This window comes from Eretmochelys imbricata, chromosome 2, assembly GCF_965152235.1.
Source record: "Eretmochelys imbricata isolate rEreImb1 chromosome 2, rEreImb1.hap1, whole genome shotgun sequence".
Classification (NCBI taxonomy): domain Eukaryota; kingdom Metazoa; phylum Chordata; order Testudines; family Cheloniidae; genus Eretmochelys; species Eretmochelys imbricata.
In genome coordinates this window covers 230,226,348-230,238,880 of record NC_135573.1, presented here as the reverse complement: position 1 = coordinate 230,238,880, position 12,533 = coordinate 230,226,348, and the positions used below count along the sequence as shown (strand labels likewise).

The 12,533-nt window shown below is 42.1% G+C and overlaps 1 protein-coding gene across 9 annotated transcripts in view; it reads left to right on the top strand.

Moving 5' to 3' along the window:
* NSUN6 (NOP2/Sun RNA methyltransferase 6) overlaps positions 1-12,533 on the top strand; it is a 56,515-nt gene that overhangs the window by 39,514 nt on the left and 4,468 nt on the right. For all 9 annotated transcript variants that reach the window (XM_077808183.1, XM_077808189.1, XM_077808191.1 and 6 more), the window contains 3 exons: positions 6,887-7,031; positions 8,818-8,966; positions 11,148-11,273. In XM_077808183.1, the coding sequence (XP_077664309.1) occupies positions 6,887-7,031; positions 8,818-8,966; positions 11,148-11,273 (420 nt within the window). The remainder of the gene's footprint in view (positions 1-6,886; positions 7,032-8,817; positions 8,967-11,147; positions 11,274-12,533) is intronic.

The following is a 12,533-nucleotide window of genomic DNA, read 5'->3' as shown; positions in this document are numbered from 1 at the left end:
CTCTGCTTTGTCTCAGAACTGGTTCACTGCTCTGGACCTTCAAGACACTTAATTTCATGTGGCCATTCTATCAAGTCACAGGAAGTTTCTTCACTTCATGATAGGAGATTGTCACTTTCTGTAAACCGTTCTCCTGTTTGGCCTTTCTTCTCTCCCCCACCCCCAAGTCCTTATCAAATCCATGGTGTTGGTCATGCTGTATTTCAGGAAGAAGGGAATCCATATCTTCCCCTACATTAACGACTGGTTGCTGAAGGGCGGCTACAATTAGGAGATTCTGGCCCACATCAGCACCATGCTACATTTACTCAAGCGCGTGGGATTTGTTCTAAACACTGTGAAGTCAGCTCAGTGGCTTCCACTGAGCAAACAGAGTTCACTGGGGCCCTGTCAGATTCCATGAGGTCAAGGGTGTTCCTGCCGACCAATGTTTTCTAGGCAATTAGACAGTTGTGTCAGTCTGCAATCACAAGCATCCACAACAATCCGTGTTTGTCTGAGCCTGCTGAATTACATATCCACTTGCATCCAGGTGGTCCAACTCCCCAGATTGCATCTTTGCCCTCTTCATAGAATCATAGGACTGGAAGGGACCTAGAGAGATCATCTAGTCCAGTCCCCTGCACTCATTGCAGGACTAAGTATTATATAGACCATCCCTGGCAGGTGTTTGTCCAACCTGCTCTTAAAAATCTCCAATGATGGAGATTCTACAACTTCCCTAGGAAATTTATTCCAGTGATTAACCACCCTGAGTTAGGAAGTTTGTCCTAATGTCCAACCTAAACCTCTCTTGCTGTAATTTAAGCCCATTGCTTCTTGTCCTATCCTCAGAGGTGAAGAAAAGCAATTTTTCTCCCTCCTCCTTGTAATAACCTTTTGTGTATTTGAGAACTGTTATCATGTCCCCTCTCAGTCTTCTCTTTTCCAGACTAAACAAACCCAATTTTTTCAATCTTCCCTCATAGGTCATGTTTTCTAGACCTTTAGTCGTTTTTGTTGCTCTTCTCTGAACTTTCTCCAATTTGTCCACATGTTTCCTGAAATGTGGTGCCCAGAACTCGACTCAGTACTCCAGTGGAGGCCTAATCAGCACAGAGTAGAGCAGAAGAATTATTTCTTGTGTCTTGCTTACAACATTCCTGCTAATACATCCCAGAATGATGTTTGTTTTTTGCAACAGTGTTACACTGTTGACTCATATTTAGCTTGTGATCCACTATGACCCCCAGATCCCTTTCCACAGTACTCCTTCCTAGGCAGTCATTTAACATTTTGCTTGTGTGCAACTGATTGATTGTTCCTTCCTAAAAGGAGCACTTTGCACTTATTGAATTTCATCCTGTTTACTTCAGACCATTTCTCCAGTTTGTCCAGATCATTTTGAATTTGAATCTGATTCTCCAATGCACTTCCAGCCCCTCCCAGCTCGGTATCGTTCACAAACTTTATAAGTGTACTCTATATGCCATTTATCTAAATCACTGATGAAGATATTGAACAGAACCAGACCTGATCCCTACAGGACACCACTCATTATGCCCTTCCAGCTGTGAACCACTGATGACTACTCTGGGAACGGTTTTCCAACCAGTTATGCACCCACCTTATAATGGTTCCATCTAGGTTGCATTTCCCCTAGTTTGTTTATGAGAAGGTCATTTGAGACGGTATCAAAAGCTTTACTAAAGTCAAGATATACCACGTCTACTGCTTCCCCCCATCCACAAGGCTTGTTACCCTGTGAAAGAAAGCGATCATGTTGGTTTGATACGATTTGTTTATGATAAATCCATGCTGACTATTACTTGTCACCTTATTATCTTCTAGATGTCTGCAAATTGATTGCTTAATTATTTGCTCCGTTATCTTGCTGTGTACAGAAGTTAAGCTGACTGGTCTGTAATTCCCCAGGTTGTCCTTATTTCCCTTTTTATAGATTGGCACTATCTTTGTCCTTTTCCACTCTTCTGGAGTCTCTCCCGTCTCCCATGACTTTTCAGACATAATTGATAATGGTTCAGATATCTCCTCAGTCAGCTCATTGAGTATTCTAGGATGCATTTCATCAGGCCCTGGTGACCTGAAGACATCTAACTCGTCTAAGTAATTTTTAACTTGTTCTTTCCCTATTTTAGCCTCTTGTGTTCCTACCTCATTTTCACTGGCATTCACTATGTTAGATGTCCAATCACCACCAATCTCGGAGAAAACCGAAACAAAGAAGTCATTAAGCACCTCTGCCATTTGATGTGGCTCAGGACAATTTATTGCCCTATTCTGCATTCCCTGGATAGGTTGGTTCACCTTTCTCCATCACTCTGGAGTCCCTGCGCTGGTGGGAGTCCCCACACACTGTGTGCAAAAGGGTCTCCCTTGCTCAACCTTCTCCAGCCAAGTCAGTGATTACCAACATATATCCCCTCTGTCTTGAGGGGTGTATCTGGACTCAATGAGGATGAACAGCCTGTGGTCGAAACAGGAGGCCACAGTCCACATCAATGTGCGAGAGCTTCAGGCCATCCACAACACATATTGTGCCTTCTGAAACCATATCAGGCATTGAGTGGTTCACATACTCACCGACTACCACCGCAATGTACTGTGTGAACAAACAAGGGGGAGCCCACTCCAGCTCGCTCTGCCTGGTGGTGATCAACCTGTGGAGGTTCTGCATCGAAGAAGACATCGCCTCAATAGCTGTCCATTTAGGAGGGGTCCAGAACTGCCTTCTGGATCATCTCGGCAGGTTTTTCTCCCCAAGCCACAAATGGTCCTTGAAGGCAGAGGTCCTTTGGATGGATTTCACAACACATGGTATCACCACGATTGACCTCTTTGCAACGAGGAAAAACAGGAAGTGTCACCTATTCTGCTTTCAGGAGGGGTTCAGCCCAGGCTCCCTCTCCGACGCTTTCCACTGCAACTGGCAGTCAACCCTGCTGTACGCATTTCCTCTTATCTCAGGCTCAAGGCAGATTGAACCAGACTCATCCTGATCACCCCACTGTGGCTGAGACGGTGCTGGTTCTTAGACCCCCCTCACTCTGTCAGTTCAGCCTCCCATCCGCTTCCTCCCCTTTCCGACCTTCTAATACAGGACTGTGGCTGCACACGGCATCTGGTGTTCAGCTCCCTGCACCTTGTGGCATGGCTGCTGCATGGCTGAACGAGGAGAAAGAACACTAAAACAGCCTACTTGGTGAAGTGGAAGAGGTTTTCCATGTGGTCCTTGGCCTGTGGGGCCCATCCGGCAGAGACATCTATCCAGGACATCTTGGAGTACTTGCTATACCTTCAGGAATTGGGCTGAGCACTCAGTTCTGTAAAAGTGCACTCGGCAGAAAATAACGGTGTTTCATCCATCTATCCAAGGGAAATCTGTTTTCTCCAATGCCATGGTGACAAGATTTCTGCAAGTACTTCTCCACTTGCATCCTCCAGTCCCCTTGTGGGAACCAAACACAGCTTTAATGGGGCCTCCATTCGAGCCCCTTGCTTCCTGTCTGCTGCCCTTTCTGTCTCAGAAAATGGAATTCTTGATAGCTATTACCTCTATCAGGTGGTTGGGTGAGCTGCAGGCCCTGATGGCGGGGCTTTCTTGCACACAGTTTTTCAGGGACAAGGTTACGCTCTGGCCACGCCCAAAGTTTGTATCCAGGATGGTCTCAGTGTCATTTGAACCAGGTGGTGTGTTTACCAGTATTTTTCCCCAAGCCACATTCCTCCCCAGAGGAGCAACACCTCCATACATTAGACCTGTCTAGCCTTTTGACTGAACAGTCTTTTTCTTTGCCTCGTCTGTTCGTATCCTATGCAGACTGCATGAAGGAACAAGTGGTCTCTGTGCAGACTATCTCTAGGTGGATAACGTCTTGTATCAAGACTGCCTATGAGATAACAGTGGCTGTGCCTCCTCAGCAGATATCGGCATGCTCAATGAGAGCACGGGCAATTTTAGTAGCATTCCTCAATTACATTTTCATATTGGATGTTCGTAGGGCGGCCACATGGTCATCCATCCATACATTTATGGACCATTGAATGGTCCTGTGATCCTTACTTAGATTCTGAGCTCCGCCTCTGGATGGGGGTACTGCTTGCTAGTCATCTACTTGGAATACGTGTCTGCATCTGCAAGGAGGAGAAGGAGAAGATGATGGAGGAGGACAAGGAGGAAAGTTACTTCAAGATGTGATGCATACATGTATTCCAGGACCCATCCCCTGTCCTGTCTCCATTGGAGTCTTCCCCAGGATATTCGGCGTGAAGGAACAGAGGGAGGTTGGGGTGGCACAGCCTCATATAGCAAGGAAAGGGGCTACAGACACAAGGCAGGAGTACCTCCCGCCCCTACAGGTACTGCTAGGCAAAAGTCTGTGGCTCCGGTGCACGCGCACGCCTACCTGGACTGTACATCTGCCTTACATCTCAAAGAAACACAGTTACAGAAAGTAACAGTTTTTAATAGCCCCAACATGGCCTCAACAGCATTGGTTCTCCACTCTATTGGATTTGTCAATGGCAGCTCCAGTTTCACTCCCATTGCACCTGGACTTTGATCTCGAAGATCATGATCGGCTGCTTCATCCAAGCCCTTCATTTAATGGCTTGAAGGCTCCATGGCGAAATCCTAGGGAGCAGTCTGGCTCAGAGCAAGTTCGACATAAGTTGTTAAATAGTAGAAAGTCCTCTACCAGAGCTACTTATGTTCATAACAGAGGCATTTTCCCGTTTGCTCTCGTCAAAGCAGTCCTCTATCCAGCAGGTCCTGGACTATCTATTGCACCTAAAACAGCAGGGGTTGGCAATTTCTTTTATCAAAGTTCAGCTGGCAACAATGTCAGTTTTCCATCTTCATATGGATAACCATTCTGGATTTTTTGGTGATATGACATTCAGATTTGTGAAGGGCCAGGAAAAGTTGTACTCTCAAATAAGAGAACCTGTCCCTCCTAGGACTTGAACCTAGTTTTGTGAAAAATCATAGGGCCACTGTGGACCCTTCAGCAATGTGCTTCTTTCTGCACCTGTCTCTGAAGCGATAGCCATCAGGAAAACCACTTTTAGTCAGGAGGGTGGCCAAAATGCATGCACTGACATCTGAATTGCCTTATACAAGCTTTTTTAAGGATAAGATGTACTCGTGCTCTCATCTGAGATTTCTCTCTAAAGTGGTGTCTAATTTTCATATTACCCAGACAACTAACTTAGCCCTCTGCATTGGAGTTGTCTGGCAAGAAGGAACTGAGGGCGCTCAGGGGTAGATGGGTCCTTTACCATCACGCAGTGGAACACAACAGCAGAGGGTGCTCAAGCTGCCCAAACAGGTACCACTAAGAGAAAAATTTCCAATGCCTGTCACAGGGTGCATGCACACCAAAGGTGGAATGGACACGGGCAACACATCTTAAAGAACAGCAATTATAAAAGGTTAGTAATTGATGTGGGAGAATGGATCAGATGCAACAGGGCCTGAAGGCAATGTGAGTGTTTAATGTTGGAAGGCTTAATGAAAATTGTATGTCTGACAAAAGGAGAAAGTCTATGTGAAAGGGATGCATGAAATTTAACAGTTGGAGAAAGACAAAGGAGAAAAAACACACAAGCACTTTGTCCTGCCAAAAAAAAGTATGGGGAGAGAGGAGTAAGGACTTGCCCATACCAAGGCATTTTCAGTCTGAAGGAAAGGGCTATGAGATTGTTCTTTTACGTGAGAGAGAGTGGGGAATCTATTTTAGTAATTTCAGAGAAAATGTAACATTTATTAGCTGAATTGTCATTTTTGACTGGAGTGGAGTTACATATAAAATATGAGGTGAGTTAAATAGATCTTACAATTTGCAATAGAATGCGCTTCAGTCGCTATCTGTGCATTCACAGTAGGGCTTTGCAGTGGTTAGTTGTGTGTACTTTAAAAAGCCACACAATTTGCTGTATGGGACCGTCTGCTTGAAGTAATCAATGTGGCGCTAAGGGAGGTGGCCAGCCCTTCAATATAGGAAAATTGCAAACATGCATTAGGCATTCAGTCGGTAGAGCCATGAAATTTACAAGTGTGGTGATGAAGAGTTTCTATATAGCAATGTGCCTTTGCCATTGATTTTACTTCCATTTATAGTTTTTGCATCTGAAACAATTTTCATAATTTAGTGCTCATCTGCAACTCTTGGACATGAAATATTTTTGATTTATAAGGAAAAAAGTGTTCCTCTTATTATATGTAACTGTAATTCAATCCAGAGACTCTACCAACCTCAAACCACAGGAATAAAGCTTCAGGAGAATGCAGTTGTTGAATTGGAATTATATAAATCAATGTACTTCCTGAACATGTATAAAATAGGCTTCTCTAATCTGTCTGCTTTGCTTTCCTTTTCTGGTTGTAAAGTACATTTCCCCCCTACATTTATCATTTTCCATGTTACATTTAATAAATAACTTACATTTCTAAAATGTTTGCGTGAAATCTTGATATACTTTTGAAACATTATTTTAATATTATAACATCAGTATATTACAGTTATACATCAGATAATATAGACACTTTTGGGAAGGGGGTCCATTAAAATATTAATAAAAGCTGGTTGATAAATATGAAAACATTACAGATTTCCTTCCCACCCCATTTTTAGTCAAATATTCAATGAACATTTTCTGACCAGTTGTAGAGATGATCAGAAAACAGGAAAAATGTTTATGCATGAATCATTTTCATTTTTTCTTCTCATTTAAATGACCCCACAAAACTTAGATTAAAATTTTCTCATCAGAATTTATTTTTAAAGTAGAGAAAAATGTGTGTGTTATGAATTGGAGCTTAAATGAAAGATAACAGGTATTGCTGCAGCTACTGATCATTTGGTGCACTACTTCACTTTTTCAGGGTGAAGTGATAGCCATGGACAAGATAGCTAACAAAGTCAAAAAAATCAAGCAGAATGCAGCATTGTTGCAGCTGAATTGTATTAAAGCATTTTGCTGTGATGGAACTAAGGCACTTGCCATCGGGAAGAGAGAAGATGGACAAGGTAAAGTAAATGATTTTAAGAATTTTGATATTGTCTTTTAAAAGAAAATGATAATCATATTTTTGCTAGTGCTGTTAATCCTGCCACAATATCCAAAGTTCTTGAAACTTTGGCACATCCCCAGGGTGCTTCAGCACTGTGGATATCCTTTTACTTTCTGTCCTTCTGCAAGTATCAGTTTCTCAGTAGTGCACATGCAAAACTCTTAACTGTCCGTCCTTATTGCAGCCTAATGTACTTAAGGAGGCATTCATTCCTTCTCCAGATAATATCAGAGAGACTGCCTATTAAGCCTTTCTTCATGATAGCATTTAAGCCCACATTCTGAATTTTTGGGGTTTTGTTAGCTCTATCACATAAGTGACTTTGGCAGATCACTTAGCTTCTGTGTGCCTCTGAATTCCCATCTGTAGAATAGGGATATTAATATTTAACTCCCAAGAGTACAGTGAAGCTTAGTTTGTTAATGTTTGTATAGCTATTTGACAGAAACGGATGGAAAGTGTTATAGGAGCCTAGAGCATTATTTTTATTTCATTTGCTTTTCTGACTTGCTGTATTGATGACTCTGGTTCTGTTCCCAAAATGGAAATTTTTAAATGGTATATTTTGTCTTTGATTCTTTTTCATTTGCTATGCAAACTAAATTGTATCTTTTCCAAAAGGAACTGTTAATTGCCTTTTCCTGCTAGTTCAGAAAGGTCAGTAGCTCGCAAAACTAAGTGTTTGGTTGCATAATTCAGGCACTTTTCTCATGTGGGGCAGTCCTTGTTAATCCCCCATAATTTACAGTCAGATTGATTTCCAAGGTCAAACGTAGTATTTTCGTAAAGTTTTTCAACAAATATATATGTATTTTATAATAGGTGGTATTTAGTGCTTTTCAGGTGAGGAAGCAGCAGCAGTGGAAAGAGCCAGGCATAGCACATGTAAAATCTATTCAGGATTTACTACACATCTCTACACTTAAGTCTTGCAAAATGCTCTGTATTCTAGTCCACAGTCTCGCCTGGGCAACAGCTGCCAGTCATGCCAGATAGTTGCAAAATATAGTAGTTTGGGGAGTGCTGGCATATGGTTGGCTAGTTGTAGGATGAAGCCACCAACTCATTTTCACTTGTGATCTAAATTGAAATTTTGGTAGGCATGAGTAGACACAACTTTCTCCCTCACTGTCTACTCCCAGATGTACATGGGGAACCAGTTTCTCTTGTCTCTGAGATCCTGAGCTGAGGAGTCACCCTACTCCTGGTATTGTAAGAACTTGTACAGCCCAGCAGGATTCACGAGAAGGGACAGATTCAGGTTAGGGAGTTGCAAATTCCCTTCCTCCACACAAGCAACTCTGAATAGTATTCTTATTGTAATTTTTGGAGCCACCTTGTGTCTCATTCCAGAGCTTACCACCAAGTCCTGTTTTCATTGGCACTTTTTTTTTAATATTGTACTTTCAATACATTAAATTAGGGTTCAGAAATGCTAAAGCCAAGATTGATTTCAAATTGTTTTAAGTTCACAGGGTTGTAAAGATAGTGATAAGTAAAATGCTTCCTTCTCAGTAATGAAATCTACTCAGTCATTACTAGCTGTGTTGCTCCTGTAGATTAGGTCAGTTTTGCAGACACAGTATATAGAGCGCAAACCCTCAAACACTTCATGTCGGGCAATCAGTGACAGCTTGCCACTATCTACAGGTGAAGTCTCAAGAAGAGAAACAAAGGCTTTGTGTTATGTATAACTAACTGGTTTTGCTGCAGTTTTTAAAAATGTCAATTGCCTTTTGCAGAAGGCCCTCCATTCTCAGCAGAGTCATTTGATCGAATTCTTCTTGATGTTCCTTGTAGTGGGATGGGACAGAGACCAAATATGGCCTATTCCTGGACTCTAAAAGAAGTGACTTCTTATCAGCCATTGCAACGCAAGCTTTTCAGCATGGTATGTATGAATCATTAAGCAGTTAAAGAAAACTGCACATAAATAGTTTTACAGTTAAGGATTACATGGGTGCAGCTTACCTCATCTGAATGCAGTCGTCCCTCAGTTTCTCCTGGCTCTCTGGTACTTGGATGCTGTGGTGTATTGTCCAGAGAAACAAAAGTCTTCCATCCAGAGCAAATAAAAGTCCGAAATGAAGGCCTTCTTTAAAATAATGCTTCCCTGTTCCTGGGCTGACTCCTTCCCTTTGATTGTAGGATCTACACCAGTTCTTTACTGCTCCCTGGATCAGGCTTTCAGTCCTGGGCACTGGCACCACTGATTGACCTTTGCCTTCCCCTAGCCCTTAGTGCAGGGCTCAGCCTGAGCTAGACAAAGCTTTTCTCCAGGGTCTTCCCTGGTCATTCCTCTTGATCAGAGAATGAAAGGGCAGGGGCTTTTCTCTCATCTTCTATGTAAGCCAAGGCCTCTAAATAACTAGGTCTCAAGCCTGTGCTGCTGTTTCTTGCCCCAGGTCTTGTCCTATAACTTCTTCCACCTCTTCCCAGGAGTTTTCTGCATAGTCCGTAAGACTCCTTTCAGGTCCTGTCACAGGCTCCTTGATTCACATTGCCCTGTTTAGGCTCATTTGTAGCTTCCTCTCAGCAGGGAATCATCACCAAGCTTGGTACAGTCCCTGGAGAGCTCTCCTTAACAAGCTTCTGTTCCTTTCAACTCTTCCTCACCATAGAGAGACCCATAGCATCCTGGGTGAGCCCCACCAGCAAGCTGGTGCTCTTCTCCAGCTCCTTCCTTATCATAGAGAGACGTATAATAGATTAGATTATTCCTGGTCTCTCTCTCTCATTTGGAAAATGCTTCTGCTCATATATCCTGCCCCCGTTTCCAGCAGACCTTGCTTCTAGCCATAGTTCCCAGAATACCTGACCTAAAAGGGGTGGGATTGGAGTAGGAATGTGTTTGGCCCAGACTTGCCCCTGAAAGGCAATGCACCCTCTGGTAGACAAGTACACCTCACTGATAAAAATTTCAAACACCAGTTGATATTCCCCCTACTGCAATGGATTTACCCACTCATCTCTTCTTAAGTTGAAGAGAACTGTACTATTTCCTGTATCATCAAATATGTTCGGGGATTTCACATTTTTGTATTCTTATCTTAAACTAGTCTACACTTGAGGGATGTTCATCTCTTGGATAGACCGTAAGCAGAGCCAATTGAATACTAGGAAGTCTTGGTGCTCTGGTTCCTACTTTCAAGATACCTCTTCTTTTAGATCTCTCCATTGTATACTGCCTTGCTCAAAACAAGATGAGAAAACAGAAGTTGTGTTCAGCTCAGTTTTTCCATATTCACAGCTGACTGAGTCAAAGAGAGGAAGGAAAGTTTAAATCCTTGTCTAGAATCCTTCAGATATTTACAAAACAAGATCAGTTGTTTTCCTCTCTTTCAAAAGACTTCTGCTTTTCCTAGGGAGACTGTGTCATGTGTCAGGTACTATTAATCTTACAGCCTTAGAACATCTGTAGATATGTAAAGATTCTTCATTGTGTCTTTGAACTGGTGTAATTAAAGTACAGTAAAGTAATAGGAAACTACATTTTCTTTTCTAATCCTTTTCTTCCACCAGTTTCAGCAGAAGATGGACTAATAATCATAGTGTCATAATATGTGGGAACAACATCAACTGTCAGTCATTGATCGAAAGACTCTGTGTCCACATTTGGCTTCAGCTGATGAAAACAGATCAAACCTACATCTGTATGAGTTACACAGAGCTTTCCAGAGGGCTGTTTTACAGATCTTGAGGAGAGAGGTCACTTCCCTCAGCCCAGGAAGATGCACAAGCTCTAATGCTAATAGGGCAGGAAAGGCTTTCTAATTGGTAGGCTTCTGTAATACAAAAACTGATCTTTCTTCCAGAAGTAAACTTGGAAATGTTAGAACTTATATTACATCCCTTGAAAGGGACAAAATGTCTATACAATTAACAGGATGCCTGAGTCCTAGACAGAAAGATTCTGGCCTAAATAAGTGTTACATTTACCTACTGTACCATAAAGGTTCCAAATAAATACGCAAATCATAATTAACCTTTAAGAAAACTTACTATACTGTTCAAAGTAATTCTGCATTGAAGATATTTACACCATGAAAGCTGAACCACAATCTCTTTCTAGGCAGTGAAATTGCTGAAGCCAGGGGGCATTTTGGTGTATAGTACATGTACAGTTACACTGTCTGAAAATGAGGAGCAAGTTGCCTGGGCCCTGGAAACTTTTCCCTGCCTCCAGCTTCAGTCACAGGTAGGAACAGTTTCAATTTACTACGTGCAACTCGGTATGCAAGTTTCAGCACTGGAATTTTAAGCAATATGGCGAAGAATTCTGCTGTAGAATGTTACTCTGGAAACAGTGAAGAAATGGTTTATGTGATTTCCTAAAACATATAGGCATTTTTAGTTGCTGCAGATCTGAACAGCATATGGATTTTTTTTTTTTTTTTTTACATCTGTTTGATCTGTGTCATTACAATAATGGCTGTGAATAATGGGGAGCGATAGCTCAGTGGTTTGAGCATTGGCCTGCTAAACTTAGGGTTGTGAGCTCAATCCTTGAGGGGGCCATTTAGGGATATGGGGCAAAAATTGGGGATTGGTCCTGCTTTGAGTAGGGGGTTGGACTAGATGACCTCCTGAGGTCCCTTCCAACTCTGATATTCTATGATTCTACTCCTTTCCGTTGTGTGGTAAGATATTTCTCAGAAGAATACAATAAAATAAATTTTAATCTACTAATTAGCAAATACTGAAACTCCTGGTATGTAACATCCATAGATAGAAATGGACTTGCAAGTAAAAGTATTTGAGGAACAGGAAAGTCTTGTCACCGGTAAGTGACAACATAGTGTTGACCAGGAAAATGGTCTTTCACAAAGTCTTTCTGTTAGCATTCTAGATGCTGTATGCTGTTGCAGAAATGTGCTTTGTAACAACTAGCCAATTTCACCTTAGGTAACATGAGAGGTTGAGAGCTATAGAACAGGTGGTGATTTTCATAGTGAATCAGCATATATCTAATTGCAATTCACTGAAGGGAGATTAAATGGCTTTACAGTCATACTCCCACCAGTGTATTGCAGTGGTTTCATGTATCTGTACACCAGTCAGTCATTTAAAACAGAGAGTGATCATAGATAGTTCATGACAGGCTAGCATTTTCCTTGTAGCTCTTTGTTCTTAATGCATATTTATACTTCTTTGTTGTTCTTTTATTTCAGTACCTCACAGGAGGGGCAAAATAAATTTAACGAATGCTATTGAAATGGCTATAAGAATCATGTTAAGGATGAAAGAAAATGTAAAAAACTGCTGGTGGGGTGGGGTGGGGCGTGGGAAGAATACAAAGTTGGTTGTTAATACTGTATATGCAAGTCACCCTGGCACAGCAGTGGTTCTCAACCTATTTACCGTTGTGGGCTGCATCCAGTACTACCTGTGTGGCCCTGAGAATGTCACACGCGCTGCAGCTCTGGGCTGATTGGGCTGCAGGTTGAGAACCACGATT